The 24,237-nt window shown below is 39.5% G+C and overlaps 2 protein-coding genes across 3 annotated transcripts in view; one reads left to right on the forward strand and one right to left on the reverse strand.

Annotated features, from left to right (window-relative positions):
• Nucleotides 1–719: 719 nt before the first annotated feature.
• PDS5A (PDS5 cohesin associated factor A) overlaps nt 720–24,237 on the forward strand; it is a 154,887-nt gene continuing 131,369 nt past the window's right edge. Inside the window, exons 1-2 of one of the 2 annotated variants that reach the window (XM_025997865.2) lie at nt 720–1,186; nt 2,033–2,210. In XM_025997865.2, the coding sequence (XP_025853650.1) occupies nt 2,073–2,210 (138 nt within the window). In that variant the 5' untranslated portion in view covers nt 720–1,186; nt 2,033–2,072. Of the gene's footprint in view, nt 1,187–1,251; nt 1,395–2,032; nt 2,211–24,237 lie in introns of those variants that run through there. The other variant, XM_025997874.2, reaches the window with a different exon arrangement.
• LOC112918514 (CDGSH iron-sulfur domain-containing protein 1) lies at nt 16,223–19,431 on the reverse strand. The gene is made up of 2 exons (XM_072736370.1): nt 19,369–19,431; nt 16,223–16,801 (listed from the first exon to the last, which is right to left on the reverse strand). Exons 1-2 carry the CDS (start codon nt 19,429–19,431, stop codon nt 16,382–16,384), a joined length of 483 nt encoding a protein of 160 aa, XP_072592471.1. The 3' UTR covers nt 16,223–16,381.

Consider the following 24,237-nt stretch of genomic DNA (forward strand, 5'->3'; position numbering starts at 1 on the left):
AAGTTGTTCCGGGTGTATTTAAAACCTCAAAAAATTATTATTATTTCCATATTCATCCAGCTACTTTGTAAACATGCTTCCTTCTGGGTGTCCTTCAGAGATCTTCCTTCATTCTCTAGGTTTGGGAGTGGAGCCCAGGAACCTACGTTTCAGACCCTTCTTGGAGAACTACTGGACTCAAAAAAAAAAAAAAAAAAAAAAAAAAAAAGCTACCTTCATATTTTGCAGCTTTCAAAATATCGACTTTAGAAATCCAAAGAGGAGAAGGCAAAAACCCCGGTGGTTGTCTGAACAGGAACGAGCAGCTCACGTTGTGCCATGTGGTAAAACTTTTTCCTCAGTTCGCAGCTCTTCTGTCCCCGGGGAGGAAATCAGTTCATTTTCATCGAGTAATTAACCGTCTTGCAAGCAGCTCCGCCCCGGCTCCTCAGGATGACCCCGAAAAGTCTTGAACTCCTCTTCGCGGCGTAACGTACGGCTCGGGTCGCCCTGCCTGCCCTCACACGGGCCTCCGGGACCCGGTCCGCTTCCCGCCACAGGGGCCCCTCCTCCGCTCGCCCTTCGGGTCCAAAGCTCCCAGAGGCGCTCTGCGCGGCGAGTCTTGGCGCCAACCGGGTGGCGGCGCTGTCCGCCCCGCGCGCGGCCGCCTCGGGCCCGAGGGAGGCGGAGGCTCGGCCGGCGGAGGAAGGGGAGGGAGCGAGGCGCGCTCCCTGCTCTCGCGTGCTCTCGCGCCGCTCGCGTGACCGGCTGGTGTGTGCGCGAGGGGCCGGCTCCCGGGGGCACGGACGGCCGGGCGCGCGCCGCTGCGAGGGGCGTCCGGGTCCCGGTCGGCGGACCCGGCCGGCGCGAGGTGCGGGGGGCTCGGCGGGCCGCGGGGGTCCCGGGCGGACGCGGGCGCTCCCGCTCCCGCTCCCGGAGGAGCCTTCTCCGAGGCTGCTCTTCCTCGGCCAGACGGAGAGCGGCAGTGTCTCCCCGCCCAGCGCACACTCGCCCCGCGTCTCCCCCCGCGGCGGCTGCTCCTCCTCGGCACCGCCAGCCCCAGCGCCGCTCCGGGGCGGGCGGCGGCGGCGGCGGCGGCGGGACCCGCGGAGCCGCTTTGTGTGCAGCCCGACGAGGGGCGGCGGCACAACCACCTGACAGAGGCTCGGGCGCTCGATGCACCTTCCGCCCGCATGAGGAGGAGGAGGTAAAGGCGGCGGCGGCTCGGCTCCCGCCCTCGGTTGGTGGAGGGAGGGGACGGAAGGGGAGACCGGAGGGGGGGGCGCGGGACCGAGGCCCGGCGGGGCTGCCCGAGGTGCCAGTCAGGCCTCGGCAGCGCTGGACGGCGCCGAGCGGTCGGGGGCGAGAGAAGCCGCCGGGGTCCCTCAGCCGAAGTTGAAGGAACAAAATGTGAAGTGCGGAGCCGCGTCAGCCGCTTCCTGGCGTGGGGTTTGGGGTGGAGGGCGGCTTGTTTTCCCCTCCCGCGGGACAGGGGAGGGGCGGGAGCGTGGCGGGGACGCCGGGGGTCCTGAGGCGCGGCCCGGCAGAGGCGTTCGTCTCCCGGAGCCGCCGCTGCGTGCGGGTCCGTTCGGGTCCCTAGTTTTGCGGCCTAAGCCGAGCCCTATAGGCCTCGCGTCTCCTCTCCCGGAGGGGACCGGCCGGGCGGGGACTCGGGGCTTCTCTCCGACCGAGCGGGGGCCGTGAGGGCCTCGCCGGGCTCGGGCGGCTGCCGAACTCCGGACCTCGGTGCTCCGGGGTGGGTTTCATTGTGAGAGGCGGAATGGGAAACTCCTGCTGCAGCTCGGCGCTCCCCGCGGCCGCGGCGGCTGGTGCCGGAGAGCCCCTGGGGCCCGGGGCCGGCGGGGCCCGCGTGAGTGGGGGTGGCGGGGCGGCCGCCGGGGGCTGGGCCCGGGGAGGGGCGAGTGGCGGGGCCGCCGCCGAGTCCCCGGCCTCCGTGGAGAAAGGGCCCTTTGCAGATTAGAGATTTTTGAAATGAAAAAAGAGGTTACAAAGTCTCCCCTTTCTCGCTGAACTTTTGTTTTCTGACCGATAGAGGCCGGTAGAGGACTGTGAAAGAAAAGTTGTCCCCCAGGATGGACTTCACCGCGCAGCCCAAGCCTGCCACTGCCCTCTGTGGCGTCGTGAGTGCAGACGGGAAGATCGCTTACCCCCCGGGGGTAAAGGAGATCACCGACAAGATCACCACCGATGAAATGATCAAGCGACTGAAGGTAAGCGTCTGGACAGTGTTCACACTTGAGACGTTTGTGGTAGGAGGTGCTCTCTCATCCTACCGTGGTATTATTACTGCACTGCTAGGCCTGGCCTTTACAGTTTCACCTACCAGGGTTTTTTGTTTGTTTGTTTTAGGTATCTTATCATCTCCTTTTTTTACCCCCTCTGAGAGGTATGATCTTGGTTGTATCTTTGGTTCTGTAGGGACATAATCATGGAAAATTAAAAGCAGTGTATCTGTTTTTTCAAACCTAAGAATGTGCTTTTTTTTTTTTTTTTTGATATATATATGTGTGTGTATATATATATATATATATAACTTTTTCTAGAAATATTTATGAGAATACTGTTCAAAGTAGCTTACAATCTTAAGTTTAGGCAATAGCTGCCTAGGAAGGGTCCTATTTCCATCACTTTCCGAGGAGACCAATCACAAAAGCATTTTTATTAAATTGTCACAATTTTCTAATATCCGGAAGCTTAAATATGAATTTAATATGGTTGAACTTTCACAGAATGTACTGACTTCACAATTCAGACTTGAAGTAAGGTGATGATTTATGTCTGCATATTCAAAGGGGTTTTTAAGAGAGAATATTTTAGCTCTTTTTTTAGTTAGCTTATTTAAACCATGGTGATCCTAAGATCAGGGTTGTAAGTTTCAGCTTTATGTTGATCAGCTTTTTGCTTTGTTGCATGGACATTGATTATGCCTACAGCCTTACAGGATAAGTGCTGTTCTTGTTAAGAGAGCAACTTGATGGAGTATTTCTCAGACAGGGCATCTTCATTTTTTTTTCTTTTCTTTTTTTCCCTTTTTTTTTTTTTTTTTTAAGTGGCTCCACACTGGCTGTCATGCTTAACTCATGACCCTGAGATCGAGTCCCAGCACTTAACGGACTGAGCCACCCAGGTGTCCCTCAGCCAGGGCATCTTTGACTCCCAGGGAACATTTGTCAGCGCTGAAAATATTTTGGTTGTCACAATTGGGGCTAGATTGAGGCAAGGAAAGGGAAAGACTTGAGGCAGGGAGTCCAACTAGGAAACTGCTAATGGTAGTAGTATAGGTGAAAGATGCTGAAATCTTGAGGTTGGGCTATGGTAGTGGAAGAGAGGTAGGGAAGGATCCAAGAAATGTTTCAGCGTTAGAATCAATCAGACTTGGTGGGAGGTGAGGGAAGAAACAATGTTGACAGGGTTTCTACCTTAGGCAACTTGATAAAAGTATTTTTAGGGTATGATCTTGCTCCTTTGTTCCTAAAGGTTAGTATAGTGCCTAGTAAATTTTTATGATGTTATGAGAGCTTAATGAGTATTTAAAGTATTCCTTAACTTAGCTTTTAAAAAATCTAATTAGATTCTGCAATTTGTTGCCTCTTTTGAGGGAAAAGGACACACAATACCTTCCATTAAAATAAACCTGATACTAAAGGTTATATGTGAAGTGCGGTGCTTAATTGATGCTTCTTTTTTTTTTTTTTTTTTTTAAAGATTTATTTATTTATGATAGACCTAGAGAGAGAGAGGGGCAGAGACACAGGAGGAGGGAGAAGCAGGCTCCATGCAGGGAGCCCGATGTGGGGCTCGATCCCCGAACTCCAGGATCGCGCCCCGGGCCAAAGGCAGGCGCCAAACCCCTGAGCCACCGAGGGATCCCCTAATTGATGCTTCTTAAGGCTATATTGAATGTTTGGAGATGCTGAAAAATTGTGAAATACAAAGCTGTTAAGTAAACAATTTATAGATCTTTTAATTTTTATTTTCATATCAAGAATATGAAATCTTAAATTCTAGTGATGGGATAATCTGGTTAAAAAGTTACCACCCTATATCAGAAATGCTGTTATATAAATGGACATATAACCAAATCTAGAATGAGCTTTGATTAGGATATCCTTTGTTATGAGTTCTTTTGGAAGTTAAAATTAACATGCATATCATGCATATTAACCAGTTTGAATGTCTTGCTAAAATTTTGCTTTTCTCAAGAATCTTATGATTTTGTTTTGCCCGTTTTTTTTTGTTTTGTTTTGTTTTTTAAGATTTTATTTGTTTATTCATGAGAGACAGAGAGAGTCAGAGACACAGGCAGAGGGAGAAGCAGTCCCCAGGATCACACCCTGGGCAGAAGGCAGTGCTAAACCGCTGAGCCCCCGGGCTGCCCTGCTCCTGTTTTTCTAAGTGTTTTGATTTTGTGATTTCTAGGGATCCCTGGTTAGTTAAAGTAGTACTGTCTCATTGGAAGCATAGATTTTTAACAATGTTTAACTAGTTTTGATAAGTTTTTGTGTTATTAGATCCTTAATAATGGGCAAATTTTATAAATTCAATAGTTTTTTTATTATAACATAGCGACAGTGTTCAAATGCTGTATCTTAGTCCATGGAATGCAGAGATGTTTGGTCCACTCCCTTCGGTTTTCAAGAATGGCACAAACATTTTTATAATAGAACCATAATTTTAGAGTTAGAAGAATCTTAAATTCTAGAACTCCCTGTATTTCACAGATGAGAAAATTTAGGCCCAGAGTAGCCAACTAACATGTACCAAGATCAGTTATAGAGTGATAGTGGCAGATCCAGGGCAATGGTATCATATTTATTTTCATTCTTATAACTGACTTTCTTCAGAGGAATCTAAACTAAGTAGAACTAAGAAGTTGTGATTTTTATTATGCAATTGAAAGCGGTGAAGTGAAAAGAGAAGGAAATCAATGAGTTAATTTGCTCTTTTCAAGGAGATATAGGGCACTTTTTTTTTTTTTTTAACATTAGGAACAATTGTAATGCTTTGAGGCTTTCTTGAAAATAGTTCTTTTTTTTTTTTTGAAAATAGTTCTTAAACAGCTAAGATACACTTTTATATATGTATGATAGGTTTTAATTTCAGTTTCCAAGAAGTTACTCTAAATATGTTTATGTCCAGTCATACTGGCCATTGGTCAGTTCCTTCAGGATGCCATGTTCATTTCTGCCTAGACAGATTACACGTTATGTAACCTATATGTGTACTCTTTCTCAACTTCGTTTGTCATTCATTTGTTCATCTTTGTCATTCATTTGTTCTTTTTAGGGAAAATCTCTTAGATTCCTCATTACATGTTCTTTTAACCCTTTCATATTATTTATTACAGATATGATATTACATTTATACATGTTTATTTGGTTTGTCTCCCCAACTTCTATGTAAGCTTCATGAATACAGGTACAATGTCTCTTTTTGTTTACTTTTGTACACTGCCAACACCAAGTTTAGTGCCTGACACATAGTTAGGTGCCCAACAAATATTTATTCAATGGATGAATAAATACTTTGTATTAATATTGGATTAGAAAAAATAATGTTGGATTAGAGAAATATTTTTATTTTTGAAAATGAAGGATAATTTGAAAATATTTTGAATTGCAACTAAGTCTTTACCTGAGACTAAATACCAGAGATGATAACTTGGGTATTTAGAATTTTAGAACCAAAAGGTAGCTTAAAGGTTATTTGGTTCTGTTCTAATTTTCCAGATGAAGAAATTGGAGTTTCAGATGTTGTGACTAACCCTAGTTACAGAAAGCTGAAAATTATCATTAACAATTTTGTTGCTTAGGATTGCCTGGCTGGCGTAGTTGTTAGAGCATGTGACTCGGATCTCCGTGTCCTGAGTTCAGGCCCCATGTTGGGCATGCAGCCTACTTTTAAAAATAAATAAGTAGACAGTTTTGTTACTTAGATAAGTTAGTTATTTGTTGGAAAGGGCAGAGGATTGTTTACTACCAGTGTTACATTAAGCGTTAAGATCTATAGTTCACAAATAGCCTTCTTTCTATATAGTTAAGGATTCTGAAACTAATGTGCCAGTCATGTTGTTAATTTTTATGACACAAACAATGTTGTACAAAGTTCCATTAAGTACTTCTGCCCAGTTTGTTATATACAGTCTGTTTCAGATCATGTATTACTATAGAACTACATGCCACTCACATTCCTTCCTTTCTTGCTATTTTGAAAGTGGAAGTTTCTTTCTTCTTTCTTCTTTCTTTTTTTTAAGATTTGTTTATTTGAGAGAGAGACAGAGTGAGCATGCCAATGAGAGAGCATAGGCAGGGGGAGGGGCAGAGGGAGAAGCAGGGAGCACCATGTGGGGCTTGATCCTAGAACCCTGGGATTGTGACCTGAGCTGAAGGCAGATGCTTAACCAGAATGACACCCTGGAAGGTCCTTTTTGTTTGTTTGTTTGTTTATTGGAGTTCAATTTGCCAACATATAGCATAACACCCAGTGCTCATCCCATCAAGTGCCCCCCTCAGTGCCCATCACCCAGTCACCCCCACCCCCCGCCCACCTCCCTTTCCACCACCCCTTGTTTGTTTCCCAGAGTTAGGAGTCTCTCGTGTTCTGTCACTCTAGAGGGTCCTTGATAAGCCTTGAGTTTTAGGGAGAGGGACAGACCAAAGACTTTTTTTTTTTTTTTTAAGATTTTATTTATTCATGAGAGAGAGGCAGAGACAAGAGACATAGGTAGAGGGAGAAGCAGGCTCCCCGCAAGGAACCCGATGCGGGACTCGATCCTGGATCCTGGGATTGCACCTTGAGCTGGGATTGCACCCTGAGCCAAAGGCAAGACGCTCAATCGCTAAGCCACCCAGGCGTCCCCAGAGATTTTTTTTTAAGTGCTTATTTATTTAAGTAATGTCTGCACCCAACATGGGGCTCAAACTCATAACCCTGAGATCAAGAGTTCCACACTCTGACTGAGTTCACCAGGGGCCCTGAAGATTGTTTCTTATATCCACTTCTTATTACCTGGTCTCAGAGTTCAGTACCCCAGACAGTTCTCTGGCTATTAACTTTATACCTAAATCTGCCACATTCATTCAGTCACAGAATCAAAATTCTTATTACTTTGGTGCTAAGACCTAGGAGAGATTAAATAAGGTTTTGTTCTGAATATGTCCCCCATTTTTCTCCCACTAGGTGTTATTTCTGTGTTTTCTTTGTATTTTTCTGTCACCTTTCTCTTGGTGTCAACCATTCCCTCTGCCCCACACTCTCACTTCTGCTTTCTATAGAATGGTTTGTTTGATATAAGTTAGGATTTAGGATATGGTGGGCTTGATTTAAAGTAGGGCATCTCTTTTCTCATCAAAAATAGGTTGTGAGAGGGGAAGAATAGATTAGGGGCAGGAAAGCCATGAATTCTTTCCCTTCTTTTTTTCCAGGTGGACCCCAAAAGTACCTACTTTGGTTATAATTATTTTCACTTCCATGAAAGATTTTTATTTATCCCTAAATGCCACATAGGATGTTCATTTTATATATAATTCAGTATGTAACCTCCAGTCTAAAATCTGTCCATATATCTTATTTTAGTATTTATATTAAATCTTCTTTGTGGAAGATTCTGCTAGGAAATTAAAAATATTAAATAGGCAAGATTCCTTAAAATGAAGCCCTAAGTGATCCCGGGATCCAGGACGGGCCCCACGTCGGACTCCCTGTGAGGAGCCTGCTTCTCCCTCTGCCTGTGTCTCTGCCTCTCTCTGTGTGTATGTCTCTCATGAATAAATAAATCTTTAAAAAAAAAAAAAAAAGGAAGCCTTAAAATATAGCCAATATTGTATTTAATGCTAACTGTAGCAGTTTTTATTTTAGACTTGCATTTGTGTAGAGGAACTATTCTGCTCATTGGTTGCTGTGTAACAAACTACCTAGTGGTTGAAAACAGCAAGTTTAAAAAAAAATTTTATTATGGCAAAATATATATAACATAAATTTTACCATTTTAATCATTTGTAAGAGGTTTTGTGGTATCAAGCACATTTACATTATTGTAGAACCATCACTACCATTCATCTCCAAAACTTTTTCATATTACCCAACTGAAATTTTGTACTCACTAAACAGTAACTCTTAGGGCACCTGGGTGTCTCAGTAGGTCAAGTGGTTAAGGGTCCGCCTCTAGCTCAGGGTTCTGGGATTGAGCCCAGCATTGGGCTCCCTGCTCAACTGGAGTCCGCTTCTCCCTCTGCCCCTCTGCTTGTGCTCATTCTTTCTCTCTCTTTCTCAAATGAATAAATAAAGTATTAAAAAAAATTTTTTTTAAAATAGTAACTCTGATTCCCCTTTCCCCCAGCAGTGGCAATCACCTTCTACTTTGTATCTCTGAGTCTAACTACTGTAGGAGCTTAGTATAAGTAGAACCATATAACATTTGTTATTTTGTGACTGGCTTGTGTCACTTAGCACGTCTTCAAGGTTAATCCATATGATATGTGTCAGAATTTACTTTTTTTTTTCTTAAAGATTTTATTTATTTGTTCATGACAGACACGAGAAAGAGTGAGAGTGAGAGAGAGAGAGAGAGAGAGGGGGGGGGGCAGAGACACAGGCAGAGGGAGAAGCAGGCTCCATGCAGGGAGCCTGATGTGGGACTCGATCCCAGGTCTCCAGGATCATGCCCTGGACTGAAGGCAGTGCTAAACCGCTGAGCCACCCAGGCTGCCCCAGAATTTACTTTTTAAGGCTAGATAAAATTCCACTGTGTATATATAAAACATCTTTTGTTTATCCATTCATTTGTCAACGGACACTTGGGTTGCTTCTACCTTTTGACATCCGTCAGTAACATTTCTTCTCTATCTCATAATTTTGTGACTTGGGAATTTGGGCTGGCTTGGCTTGATTTGATTATTCTTCTCCATATTCCTTACTGTGCTCATTCAGTAGTATTTAGCTGGTGTCTAAACTGGTCTAGAAGATCCACGCTATTTTCTCTCAAACACTTGAACAGCTGTAAGGTTGAACTCCTCTGGGCCTTTTTTCCTATCTATGAGGGCTTCTCTACATGGGCTCTCTCACAGGGTATTTGGACTCTGGATTTATTCATGGATTCTTCATTCAGTGTTTTATAATCTACTGTCTTTATTCCCTTTGAGAGTCTAATTATCACAAAATGATCGTTCTGGCTTTGGTGTCCTTTTGAAACATCTAGTGTCTTTTAGACATGTCTGAGTCTTTGAGCACTTCTTTGGTTTCTGGTGCAAGATGTTCACTTTGTGCTTTCTTGACCCAGATTTGGATAGGTCATTTTTACCAGAAAGCCTTATTTGCATTTTAGTTAGAGAGTGGTGTTTATAAACCAAGGTTTGGGCATACGCTTTGTGTTCGCATTGGTAGTAAAGTGTAATTTTTCAGGCCCTTTCAGTGTATAGAGCTAGGAAATGTACATATATACTTTAAATCATGAGTTCATTCTGTTCAGTTAAAATCCAGCACCACAAGGGCACCTGGGTGGCTGAGTCAACAGAGCATGCAGCTCTTTTTTTTTTTTTTTAATTTATTTTAAAGGGATAGGGTGCAGGAAGGAGGAACAGAGGGAACGGGACAAGCTGACTCTGCATTGAGCCCAGAGCCTGGAGCCCAGAGCCTGTCCTGAGGCTGGATCCCACGACCGAGCCCAAATCAGGAGTTTAGACCCTTAACCAATTGAGTCACCCAGGCGCCCATGCATGTGACTCTTAATCTTGGGTTTGTGAGTTTAAGCCCCATGTTGGGGGCAGAGCTTACACCACAGTTTTTCCTAAACTTCCTGCATTCCATGTTTGTATCATCCTTCTCCTACAGTATAAACCCTGTTTTCCCTTAACTTTGAGAAATTTATTTCTTGTACTACCCTGCTATAAGCTCAAAAAAATTCAATACTCTACCAGTATCCCTTGCAAGAATTTTTTTTTGTTGTTGTCCCCCTAAGGTTGTATAGAGTGCCTATTTGTTAGTTACTTGAATTTGAATTCTTTTGTCTGTTGTTATGAAATTTGTATACAAGTGGTTTGTTTGTATCCCAATTTTTATACACACAGAATACTTTTTATTTCCACTAATAAATGTGATTCTTGCTTGATTTTTTTTATTTGTGCTAAAAAACACATAACATGAAATTTACCATCTTAATCATTTTTAAGTCTATAGTACAGCTCTGTTAACTATGTGCATTGTGGGTCTCTCCCTCTGCCCCTTTTCATGTACACATTGTGGTTTTTTTTAAAGATTTCATTTATTTATTCATGAGAGAGGCAGAGACATAGGCAGAGGGAGAAGCAGGCTCCTTGCAGGGAGCCCAATGTGGGACTGGATCCCGGGACTCCAGGATCACCCCCTGAGCTGAAGGCCCACGCCCGCAGATGCACAACCGCTGAGCCACTCAGGCATCCCTCACGTTCACATTGTTAATACAACAGATCTCTATAACTTTTTCATCTTGCAAAACTGAAACTCTGTACCCACCGAAAAGCTTCTCCTTTCCCCATCCTTCCCAGCCCCTGGCAACTACCATTCTAGTTTCTGTTTCTAGGGGTTTGACTACTTTAGATAGCTTATAAAAGGAATCACAAAGTATCTTTTTGTGAGTGGTTTATTTCACTTAGCTTAAGGTTCTCAAGGCTTATCCATTTTGTAATATATGACATAATTTTCTTCTTTTTAAAGGCAGTATTATAATTTGTTATGTGTATATACCACATTTTCTTTATACAGTAATCTGTTGATGGATATTTAAAGGTTGCTTCTGCTTGGCTATTGTGAATAATACTGCAGTGAACATGGGTATGCATACAAATTTTTGAGATCCTGTTTTCAATTCTTTTGTATATATACCCAGAATATATCTGTTGGATCATATGATAATTCCATTTCTAATTTTTTTGAGGACCCTCCCCCCATACTTTTTGCCATAGCAGCTGTATCTGTACCATTTTACATTTCCACCAGTAGTGTACAAGGATTCCAATTTCTCCAGATCCTCACCAGTGCTTGTTATTTTCTGTGTTTTTGATAGTGGCTGTCTTAACAGGTATAAGGTGATGTCTCATTGTGGTTTTCATTTGCAGTTTCTTGATGAGTGATGTTAAGCATGTTTTTATTCTTTTTGGCCATTTGTGTATCTTCTTTGGAGAAATGTCTGTTTAAGCCCTTTGCCCATTTTTTAATTGGTTTATTTGGGGTTTTTTGGTTGCTGAGTTATAGGAATATTTATATTTCAGTTTTAAGGATTATTTTCTTCTTTTTATTTAATTTTACATAATTCAAGAGTCAGTACTATATAAAAACATACCTTAAAAAAACATATTTTTCAGAAGCCTTACTCCCATCTTTATCCTTTCCATTTCATTTCATTTCTTTTCTTTTTATAAGATTTTATTTATTCATTCATGAGAGACACAGAGAAAGAGAGAGAGAGAGAGGCAGAAACACAGGCAGAGGGAGAAGCTCCTTCCCACAAGGAGCCCAATATGGGACTTGATCCTGGATCCCGGGATCACACCCTGAGCGAAAGGCAGACGCTCAACGGCTGAGCCACCCAGGTGTCCCCGTCCATTTCATTTCTATGTACACACCCACTATAGGTAATCATTTTGGGGGTTCCTGGGTGGCTCACTCAATTGAGTGACCAACTCTTGATTTCAGCTCAGGTCATGATCTTGGGGACCTGGGATCCAAGGCTTCCTACCACGCACTGTCCGTGTCCCTCCCCCCCCAACCCCATTGGCAGCTCCATGCTTATTAGCAGGGAGTCTGCTGGAGGCTTTCTCTTTCTTTTCCCTTGCCCCTCCTCCTACTCATGCAAGTGTGTATTTTCTCTAAAATAAAAATAAATAAATCCAATCATTTTCATCAGTTTGTGGTCTCTCCTTTCTTTGTTTTCTCCCTTTTTATTCAAAACGTAGATTGCTGATTGTACTCTCTTGTACTTTGCTTTTTCCCACTTGGAAATCACTCATTTCACTTGGAAATTTCCTTATCTGGAAATCTTTTTTAAATTCTTTTTCATGTTGTTTTAGTACTCTGTTAATGTGCCATAGTTTATTCAGCTAGTCTTGTTGCATTTGAGGTTGTTTCTGATATTTTACTATTACAAATAATGCTAATGCTAACCTTGTTCACGTGTTCTGTATCTGTAGAAGTGTATCTTCAGGGTAAATTTCTAGGAGTGGAATTGTTGAGTTAAACAGTACATTTATGAATGTTGTGTTTTGTTTTGGGTGGTCAAATTCCTCTCCATACGGGGTTGTAGCATTTTGGACTTCTACCAACTAGTATAAGAATGCTCAGTCTCATAATGTATTCTCAAGTAATGTTTACATTCATTCATTCATTCATTTAAAGTAATGCCTACTTTTAAATTAGCAAATTGGCAAATTAATGTTACAAAAAAGCTGTCTTAATAACTCCTGGCAACAAGAGTTCTTTATGGGAATGATTAAACTTACATGTCACATTGAGTTCAGAGGGGTAAAGAACCCTATCTAGAGCTCCTTAAAAGCTCAGAATGGAGTGACTTTTTTAGTTTCTAGGTTTTTTAGTTTGTTTAAAGAAGTGAGGATGGGTGGAGATGGAGACAAATGTTAGTAACAAAGGTGGTATTGAAATCATCAAGTCTCACTTAGGTCTTAATTCAAAACCTTAAATTAAGTAGAAATTAGGTGAAGATATGTTAAAAATCATATATAAAATAAGGTGCATTGGTATGTAGAATATTAGCACCAAGGAAAAAAACTGATGCGTTATCACAGTAGGAGAGTAGTTCAGTTTAAGGTCATTAATGAATTTTGTTTCTATTAGCTTCTATTTTCAGAACTAATGTTTAAGTTAAACATTACTTGGCTGAGGTTGTTGGTACATGGAAATATGTCCAGCTGAATACCCTGTTCAGAAAGATAAAATGAGTAGAGTTTATACATTGTATAAAAGCCTAATAAGTTTTTATTTACTAAAGACAACAAATCAAGAGGTTTCTAGGTAATGGTTGAAATAGAAAGCTGAACACAAAAATAACCAAGGAATTTACTAATCATCTTGTTTGCATTTAATTTATTAAATTAATGCAGGGTTTCCCTACAGGTGTGCTTTTTTTTTTAATAATAAATTTATTTTTTATTGGTATTCAATTTGCCAACATACAGAATAACACCCAGTGCTCATCCCGTCAAGTGCCCCCCTCAGTGCCTGTTACCCATTCACCCCCCCCCCCCCCCCCCAGGTGTGGTTTTACACAGTTACAGGTGTGCCTTAATACAGGAATTGGAAGGACTCCATATTTGGAGGTTACAAATATTGATGTGTTTTTTTTTTGTATATGATATGATATTCTAATTTTTCCTTTCTTCTCTACCCCCAACATGGGGCTTGAACTCCACCCCAAGATAAGAGTCACATGCTCTGCAGACTCAACTAGCTAGATGCCCCTATGATATTTTAAAAGTTGGGAACTGCTATAATATGTTTTATTTTTCATGTTTTAAAATTATCATTAAGATCAAACATTGAAAACTTCCTACCAAGGTAGGAGCACTGTGATTGGTGCTGTTAAAATCAGCCCTTGAATGGCATTAGTCCACTGAGGGAAACTAGATTTATTCTAGAATAACACTGGAATGGATTTCCACTTATATGAAGAAAGAATATTTAAGATTATCATATATAATTTATAAATTAAATACAAATTATGTGCTAGGATTGCATTTGTTTCTTTGGATGAAGAGATACTATGAATTTTGATAGTCAAGAAAAGTTTCATGGAAAAGGTGATAGTTGGACTGGAATATGAAGACTCGGACTTTGATGTGGTAACAGATTCCAGACAAATAGAGACAAAAACAGAGCGGCAGAAGTATACTTGGTGTGTTTGAAGAAAATGAGAATAGTTTTGCTAGAGCTAACGCATCTTAAAAAAGAGTAGTTGGGAGAAAAAAAGAGGAAGGTACCTCTTGAAATTGTTAAAATCCTTAAATGCCAAAGAAAGGAATTTGAGTTTAAAAAAAAAAAAAAGCACAAACTAACTCTCACACATTTGAGCAAGAGTCTGGTGTCTAAGTCCTAGTTTTGCATGATTAACAAAGCTAAGTGACCAAGCAGTTTGTTTACACATGAATACCACCTTTGTTGCTGATTTGTGGTCTTTTTGTCCTCATTTCCAGACCAGATAGCATCTTTGGTTGAATAGTAATCCATTTCTAATTGATATTGTCTGAATAAATCTGTTAGTTGGTGAGAGTTTAGTCATATGACACTAGGTGTGAAGACTGTGGATGAGTAAAATTTTGAGTGGTTAGTAGAATGTTATGTACTAGACTATCATATGAATTGGATTTTTATAACATTTTGTGTTTTTTTCAAAATTTTTTGTAATTTTTGTGGTAGGAATTTAAGTAAATTTTAATAAACTGATGCCAAATTGTTAAGTTTAATACTTGAAAATTAAGTTCAGTGGCCATGTATAATTGTCCTATAATTTCAAATACTTGAATTGAATATCCTTCATCTAGCCATTATAAAATAAGTAGAGGTAAATTTTTCATTGTACAAAAAAATCATTGAATAAAAAAATGTTTAATGATTGGTTCAGCATGTATAAGAGGACTAGTTTATTTTTGGCAAATGTTTAGAAGATGGTTTTCTTCTTGAAGCATATACCTAAATAGTTTTGAAAAAACTAAATAAAATCATCAGGCAGTAATAAGATAAAATTGATTTTAGATCTCTTAGAAGTAATGCTATGTGATTTTGTCTATTTTATTAATTTCTCATCCTTTAGTTGATATTTTACCACATTTTTTAGATTATAATATACCATTGTCTCACTTGTTCTTTATATTTTCTATACTTTATTATTCACTTAATGCTTTTTTTAATAGATGCTCCTTTTTATTTTTTTTATTATTATTTTTTTTAAATTTTTTATTTATTTATGATAGTCACAGAGAGAGAGAGAGAGAGGCAGAGACATAGGCAGAGGGAGAAGCAGGCTCCATGCACCGGGAGCCCGACGTGGGATTCGATCCTGGGTCTCCAGGATCACGCCCTGGGCCAAAGGCAGGCGCTAAACTGCTGCGCCACCCAGGGATCCCCTAGATGCTCCTTTTTATAGTAATTTTACTTCTTAGCAAAAGTAAGTAGAAAGTACAGAGTTCCAGCAACTCTGTCTCCCCTCTCGACCCTCCCTCCCCATTATATCTAGCTCCAGAGTAGTATTTTTGTTATAGTCAGTGGACATTAATACATATCATCATCACCCAAAGTCCATATTCCTTTTTAAAAAATTTTTTAAAGAAATTTATAATTATAAGTGTATTATTTTGATTTTCGTGAGACAGTATAGCATGAATATATCCATATCATTAAATAATCTCTAAAACATGATTTTTAACTTTTAAAATTAAAAAAAAAATTTTAAGATTTTATTTATTCGTGAGAGACACACAGAGAGAGCAGAGACGTAGGCAGAGGGAGAAGCAGGGTCCATGTGGGGAGCCCGATGTGGGGCTCGATCCCGGGACCAGGACTGCAGGATCACGCCCTGAGCCAAAGGCAGACGCTCAACCGCCGAGCCACCCAGGTGTCCCAAAACATGATTTTTTTTAAAGAATTTATTCTTTAGGGCAATTTTGTTTCAGAACAAAATTGAATAGAAGGTATAGACATTTCCCATATATCTCTCTTTCCCACACATGCATGGCTTCCCCCATTATCAGAACCACTCACCAGAATGTTATGCTTCTTACCAACAATGAATCTATGTTGACACATACATAATCACCCAAAGTCCATAGGTTACCTTAGGTTTATTCTTGGTCTTGCACATTCTTTGGGTTTGGACAAACATATATTGACATATATCCATCTTTATAAAACATCTACGGTATTTTCAGTGACCTAAAAATTGTCTCTGCTCTGCCTGTATCTCCCTCCTCCCTTCTTGTATGCTTTTTACCGTGGAAAATCTGAAATGTTCATTACTTAGTGTTACTTATTTTTTTTATCTAAGTTGAATTTATTGTCCTCTGAATATTCCTAATTTTGACTTTTTTTATTTGGCCAAAGTGGAGCTTTAAGTGCCACGTTTTCTGGTTTTAACTGGATGCAGAAGATTTTATTTTTTATTTTTTATTTTTTATTTTTATTTTTTTATTTTTTGGTTTTTACTTTTTCCTTTTTTTGTTTAAACAAATGTGCACCACGATGGTTCAACAAATAAGGCAAATGCTGTGAATACGAAAGCTGCAATTTGCAATACATCACATCTAGAACCCAGGGGAGGTGAACAGACAGAGGTGGTAGTCATTCTAATTAGACAGTCAGATGACATCATGACAAGTTGGTTTGCAGCATCAAAACTGTCCATTTAAGTTTCCTTTTTCTTAATGATCAGAGGTCCCACGTTGTCTCCAGTCTCTTCATTGTGTTTTGTGTGAGATCCATCACAGAATGGAAACTTTTTGGACCTCCAACAACGACAGTACACAGCTTTATCTCCCAAATCCTCCATGTCATAAGCATGTACTATCTTGGGGTTGTCTTTCTGGATGTGAAGGTTTACCATAGATTTGTTGCTATGATCTTTAACATAAAACCTTCTGTAAGCTAGATAACCAATTGCAGCTGTCCCAGCAGCAATAGTAACTGCTGCGATCCATTCAGTTCGTACGCTGGAAGTCAGACTCGTGGCGCCGTCGCTTGCAAGGTGTGCACAGGACACTAAAGCACAAACAGGCTCTCGCGGGGGGCCAGAGTCAGGGTGCGAGAAACGTCCTATGCGCACCGACTCCGGATGCAGAAGATTTTAAATGTTGGACATAATCAGAATGCTTTAATTAATCTAGATTAGTGGTTCTCAGATTTTTAGAGTTTTTAAATATCACCTGGTGCCTTTTAAGAATTAGACACTTAGTTAAAAAAAATTAGATACTTGGTAATCTCCCACCCATTTACCCCCAATTTAGTAGTTTAGGGGTAGTCTCAATTTTCTGCATTTTTCCCCCTGCATTTTCATTAAGCCACTCTGGTGTTCTTGATACAGGGAATATATATACTCTGAGAACCCCACTATATTTTACTTTCCTTTTTTTATTTTTTATTTCTATTTTTTTTTTAAAGAATTTTATTTATTTTCTCATAGAGACACAGAGAGAGAGAGTGAGGCAGAGACACAGGCAAAGGGAGAAGCAGGCTCCATGCAGAGAGCCCGACGCGGGACTCAATCCAGGGTCTCCAGGATCACGCCCGGGGCTGCAGGCGGCGCCAAACCGCTGCGCCACCGGGGCTGCTCCTATTTTACTTTCCTTATTGCTAAATTTCATATTAACTATTCTCAAATATTTTGTCTAAAAAATATCTTTAAATTTAGTTTTGGGATTTTTACATTAAGTTTAAATTGTGCCCAGAAACAAACTTCACTCCCTAATTATTTTAAATTTAGCTATATCCTGAAAACATTTAAATTTATTTGGAAGGCATGCAATGATGTATACCATGATCTCTTGTACGTTATATGATGTTAGTCTGTTATTTAGAACTCTATTAATCTACCTTTTTAAATTTTTTTTTTTTTTTTTGAGAGGGAAGGAAAGAGGAAGAGTGTGAGAAAGGGGAGAGGAGTGGCAGAGGAGAGGGAGAATCCTAAGCAGGCTGTATGCCCAGCACAGAGACAGATGTTGGGCTTGATCTCACAACCCTGAGATCATTACCTGAACCAAAATCAAGAGTTGAATGCTTAACCAACTTAGCCACCCAGGCACCTCAATCTACATTTTTTTGGTATGATTTTACTAGTAGTTATTCAAATGTAATTTTAACAAAATAATCCCCAAGCGTAATTAGCAAATAGGGTCATTTGATGGGATTGTTTACTTATGAAAGCAGACATTCTAGGTTTCCAAATGAAATCTCATTGCATCCTAGTCTTCTTAATTTGAGCTGACAGCTACAAATATAGCATATTAGAGTTGTAAAAAAATTTATTAGTTTGTATAGATTTTACTAAAAGGAGTTGGATTTTTTTCCAAAATAGAAGAGTCAGTAAGCATTGATTGTGCTATTTTGCATTTTCAAGTGTGTGGCATTCCAAATCTAATAATTTTTATTGACGTATGTGATACGATCCCTGTGGGACTTTTTTTTTTTCTTTTTTTGCCTGTGGGACTCCTGAATCATCAATATTAAGAATTTGGTTTTATTACTTATCACTTCACTTTATTTTCAAATTGGCAGTGCTTGAAATATATGATGGTGATTAAAGTATTTGAAATAGTAAATTGCCCTATCCCTTCGTAAGAGGGGTGCCCTCAGGATTTTTTTTTCCTTTTTCTGACCATTATGTGTCTTTTGTGTATTTCTCTGTGTATATCCGATTTAGGGTTCTTGGAGTTTCTTAGATGTGTATAATTCAGTTTTAGTTACTGTTGAAGAGTATTTGACTGTTATCTCTTCAAATATTTCTTCCCCATTTTTTTTCTCTTTTCCTACTGAGTCTCCAGTCTGACAATATTCAGCAGTTTGATACAGTTTTTGTTTACAAGCTGAAATTCCCCATTGTTATTAGATGTTGTCCCCCTTATCTACTATATCTTTGGATTTGTTTTTTGTTTTTCTTTTTAAGATTTTTTTTATTTGGGAGAGCGAGAGCACTTCAGAGAGTGAGAGAGGAAAGAGATCATGAGCAGCAGGGAGGGGCAGAGGGAGAAGCAGACTCCCCCCTACTGAGCAGGGAGCCCAACATGGGACTTGATCCAGGATCCTGGATCATGATCTGAGCCAAAGGCAGATGCTTAACTGACTGAGCCACCCAGTTGGTTATAGATGCCCTCAACTATATCTTTGAACATACTAATTTTAATTATTTTAAGTTCCTCTCTGATAGCTTAAGCATTTGTGTCATTTCTGGGTATGCTTCTGTTGTTTGTTTATCTCTTGGCAGTAGGTTTCTCTCTCCTACCCTCCTGTTTTTGATTGAATGCTGGACATGATGTATAAAAATACGGACTGCGGTAAATAATAATTGTGCACAGCAGTAAACATCTCTTTTGTCAGGTTATTAGTGTGAGAGATTGAATTAGTTCTTATCTGGTTGAACTGCATTTGCTATATTTTGTTTTATTGTGTGCGTGTGTATGTATGAATAAGTACATCTGTTTCATCAGTATACTTTACCCTGAAACACTTTAGCACAAACATCATTAATTGGAATTCATGGTATAGTTTTTCTGTGTTGGAGGGTAATGTACATATCTTAATTGTACTGTTTGAAAAAAAAAAAAATTGTACTGTTTGATGAGTTTTAACCGATGCTTACTCATGTACAACCCAAACTCTTCTCATGATTCAGAACATTACAATCAACATAGAAAGTTCTCTCATGCCCCCTTTAGGTAGTCCCTGCCCCTCCACCAGCCTCATAGTGGTAATCACACTTAAAAATTTTTTTAAAGATTTTATTTACTTATTCATGAAAGATACAGAGAGGCAGAGACATAGGCAGAGGAAGAAGCAAGCTCCCCATAGGGAGCCTGATTCGGAACTCGATCCCAGGACCCTGGGATCACAACCTGAGCCAAAGGCAGATGCTCAACCACTGAGCCACCCAGGTGCCCCACACTTATAATTTTTTATTTTATTTTTAAAAGATTTTATTTATTGTATTTGTCTCTCATTTTATTCATGAGACATACAGAGAGAGGCAGAGACACAGGCAGAGGGAGATGCAGGCTCCGTGCAGGGAACCTGACACTGGACTGGATCCCGGGACTCCAGGACCATGCCCTGGGCGGAAGACAGGCAGTAAACTGCTGAGCCACCCAGCTGTCCCCGCTTAAATTTTTTTTTTTTAAGATTTTATTGATTTATTCATGAGAGACACAAAGAGAGAGGGGCAGAGACATAGGCAGAGGGAGAAGCAGGCCCTGTGTAGGGAACCCAACGTGGGACTTGATCCCGGGACTCCAGGATCACGACCTGGGCCAAAGGCGGGCACTAAACTCAGCCACCCAGGGATCCCCTGGTTTTGCTTCTTCTAAAACTTCATGTAAATAGAGCTGTATAGTACTATATATTTTTGTGCAAGTCCTCTATCATGTATCATAGTGTTTTTTGTTTTTTGTTTTTTGTTTTTTTGTTTGTTTTTTATTTATTTATGATAGTCACAGAGAGAGAGAGAGAGAGAGGCAGAGACACAGGCAGAGGGAGAAGCAGGCTCCATGCACTGGGAGCCCAATGTGGGATTCAATCCCGGGTCTCCAGGATCGCGCCCTGGGCCAAAGGCAGGCGCCAGACTGCTGTGCCACCCAGAGATCCCTATCATAGGGTTTTTGACATTCACCCATGTTATTGCATGTATTATTTGTACCTTTTCATGTCTCCATATTATTCCGTTGTATGAATATCACAATTTGTTTTACCATTCTTGTATTGATGAAAATTTGGACTGTTTATGCTTTAGGCCATTATGAAGGTGCTATAAACATTGGTGTACAAGTGTTTTTTGGACATATGGTTTTATTTATATTGGGTAAGTACCTAGGTGTGCAGTTGTTGGATCATAAGATAATGTTTAATTTAGTGAGCAGCTGCTAGTCAATCACAGGAGTGATTGTCCTATTTTACAGCTTCACCAACAATGTATGGTAATGCTGTATTTATTGTCAAGGAATTTGTCCATTTCTTCTAAGTTCTGTCCACGTAAAGTAGATATTATAATATTATCCTTTTAATGTCTGTAGGGTCTGTGGTGATATTCTCCCTGTTGCATTCCTCATGTTGGTTTTCTTTTTTAAATTGATATGTTTAGCAAGAGGTTTGTCAAATCTGGTACTCTTCAAAGATCTCACTTTTGGTTTTGCTCATTTTCTCTATTGTTTTCTATTGATTTCTGTTTTCTCTATTTCATATAGAGAATTTTCTCAACCTCTGCACTCTTGACAATTTAGATCAGGTAATTCTTTGTTTTGGAGAGCTGTCTTGTGCATTGTAGGGCATCTAGTACTATCCTTCAAATGTACCTACTAGAGGCCAGTTGCAGGCTCCATCCTTCCAGTTTTGTCATCTGAAAATGTTTTCAGATGTTGCCAAATGTCTCCTTGGGGCAAAACCACTTTGGTGGAGAATCACTGTCCTGACAAGCTTTTTAAAGCTATATAATATTTTTTTCAAAACACTGTTTTAATTGCATCTCACTAGTTTTGACATTTTCATTACCATTCAGTTACAAATGTTTTTTTTTTAATTTTCTTTGTGATTTTTTTTTTAACCTATGAGTTCTTCAGAAATGTGTGATTTAATTTCCAGATATTTGGAGTATTTGTAAATATATGATTGTTAATGATTTCTAATTTAGTTCTATGATTAGAAAACATTCTGTAAGATTATAGTCTTTTGAAATCTGTTAAGATTTGGTTTTTTGGCTTCATGTATGGCATCTCTTGGTAAGCATATCATGTGCACCTGGAAAGAATGTGTAATTTGTTCATTGGATACAGTGTTCTGTGTGGTCATTTAGTGTCCATTTTGTCAGGGGATTGAGATTGTTATTCATCATCTAAGTCTTCACTGATTTTTTAAAAATGTTGGCCTCATTCTGCTGCTGAGAAAGAGTGATAAAACCTCAAACTGTGATTGTGGAATTGTATATTTCTCTCTTAATCCTGTTGATTATTCTTTCATTTGTTTTTTAATTCTGTTGTAAGGCAAATATTGTTGGAATTATAATTGTTAGATCTTTCTAATAGGTTGGCCATTTTAGCATTCATTATAAAATGTTCGTAATGTCTAAACACCCTTTTTATAGTTTTTGTCTGCATTATATGTTCTACACTTTTTTCTTTTAACCTATGTGTCTTTATATTTAACATGCATCCAGAGTATGGTTAGTTCATGCTCTTAAAAATTTTTTTATTACTGTTTTTATCCATTTTATTTATTTATTTTTTAATCTTTTTTTTTTTTTTAAGATTTTATTTATTTATTCATGAAAGACAGAGACAGAGAGGCAGAGGGAAACGCAGACTTCACCCGAGACCCGATGTGGGACTCAATCCCGGAACTCCAGGATCATGCCGTGGGCTGAAGGCAGATGCTAAACCTCTGAGCCATTCAGGCATCCCTGTTTTTATCCATTGTAGCAATTTTTGCATTTAGATTGGAGTAAGTCACATTTAATTGATGTGGTTGGATATATGTCTACCATTTTGTACTTTTTCTATTTGTCTCATCTATTTTTCCCTTCTTTCCTGTCTTTTATCTTAATTTGCTATTTTTTTAGAATTCTGATTATTGGTTTTGTAGGCAGACTCCCCCCCCCCCTTTTTTTAGATTTTATTTATTTATTCATGACAGACACACAGAGAGAGGCACAGACACAGGCAGAGGGAGAAGCAGGTTCCATGCAGACAGCCTGATGTGGGACTCAACCCTGGGTCTCCAGGATCATACCCCAGGCTGAAGGCGGTGCTAAACCGCTGGGCTGCTGGGGCTGCCCTAGGCAGACCTTTTTGCTCTGTGTGTCTGTGTGTGGTTGCACAGGGATTGCAATACATACCTTTTTAAAACGATTTTATTTATTTATTTGAGAGAGAGAGCATACAAGCAGCGTGAGGGCAGAGAGAAGCAAACTCCCCGCTGAGCAGAGAGCCTGATGGGGACCTCCATTCCAGAACTCTAATACCATGACCGGAGCTGAAGGCAAATGCTCAACTGACTGAGCCACCCAGTGCCCTGCAATAACTCATCCTTAACTTTTATAGACTTACATTTTTATTTTTATACTGCATGTAAAATGTAATCATCTTTTATCAGTATAGGTCCATTTATCCTCCTCCCTTTATGTCACAGATATATTTATAAGCCCAACATTAAACAGTTGAGTATTTTAAATAAGTTGCAGGGGGAAATAGTCTTTCCTATTTGAGCACTTACTACCGTTACTACCGTTTCTTGCTTTCTTGCACCTTCCCAAACGCTGGATTTTCCACCTGATTATAATATCCCTTCAGTTTGAGGAACTTCCCTTTAGCGTATATTTTAGTGAGGATTTGCTGAGGTAATTTTAGTAGTTTTTATTTATTTGAAAATGTCTATTTTACCTTTTTTTTTTTTGAAGGATATTTTTGGATATAAAATTCTGGGTGGACAGATTCAGTGCTTTAAAGATGTAATTCCGCTATCTTGTGTTCTCTAGTTTTTCAGATGAGAAGTCAGTGATTATATGTATTTTTGTTCATTGTATGTAATCTGCAGTTTTTAGCTACTTTCAAGATACTTCTCTTTTCTTGATTTTCAGCAGTTTCACTATTGTGTTACAAGGGGCGTGTTTCTCCTGTACTTGTCCTGTCTTGGAATCACTGAGCTTCCTGGATCTGTAAATTTATGTCTTTCAGCAGATCTGGAAAATTTTTGGTCATTTCTCTTTCCTAGGATCCAATTACACACATATTAGATTTTTTAATATTGCCCTCAGATTAATGGGGCTCTTTACCTTTTTTCAGTCATTTCTCTTTGTGTTCTTCAAATTTGATAATTCCTGTTGATTTATTTTCAAGCTTCCCTACTTTTTCTGATGTCATCTTCAGCTGCACATACAGCCTAAAAAAATACAAAGTCATAGAGATTTAGGACGTGATCATATAGATCATATAGTAAAATACATAAACCTTAAAGGTAACATTCTGCTAATTTTTATATGTATTTACATGCAATCACAATTCAGACCAGATGCAGAACATTTCTGGCACCCCAGCAGGCTGACTTATGTTTCCTCCCTAGAGATAGACACTCTTCTAATCTCTTATTGAAAGTTTTGCCATCATACTTAGTACAAATAGAATCATGTGGTATGTATTTTTATGTCTGGCCATTTATTAAAACATCCATGTCAGAGATTCAACCTTATTGTTATGGGGTGCAGTAATAATTTTTTACTATATGAATATACCAAAATTTATTTATCTGAACTATTGTTAATGGGTGTTTCGGTTAATAGTTTTTTGCTTTCTGAATAACACTTTAACATTGTGTGAGGTTTTTTAGGTAGAGTCAAGGACTCATGTATCTTGGGTAGGTATACTTTTTGAAGGGCCAGATAGTAAATATTTTATGCTTTGTGAGTCAAAAAGATGCTGTGTATGTACTTACACAAAGGAGGACAAATTTCCACAATTTTTTTGAACAAAATTCAAAACATAATAATGATTCAGTACATTTTTTGGTAACACA

This window comes from Vulpes vulpes, chromosome 14, assembly GCF_048418805.1.
Source record: "Vulpes vulpes isolate BD-2025 chromosome 14, VulVul3, whole genome shotgun sequence".
Lineage (NCBI taxonomy): Eukaryota > Metazoa > Chordata > Mammalia > Carnivora > Canidae > Vulpes > Vulpes vulpes.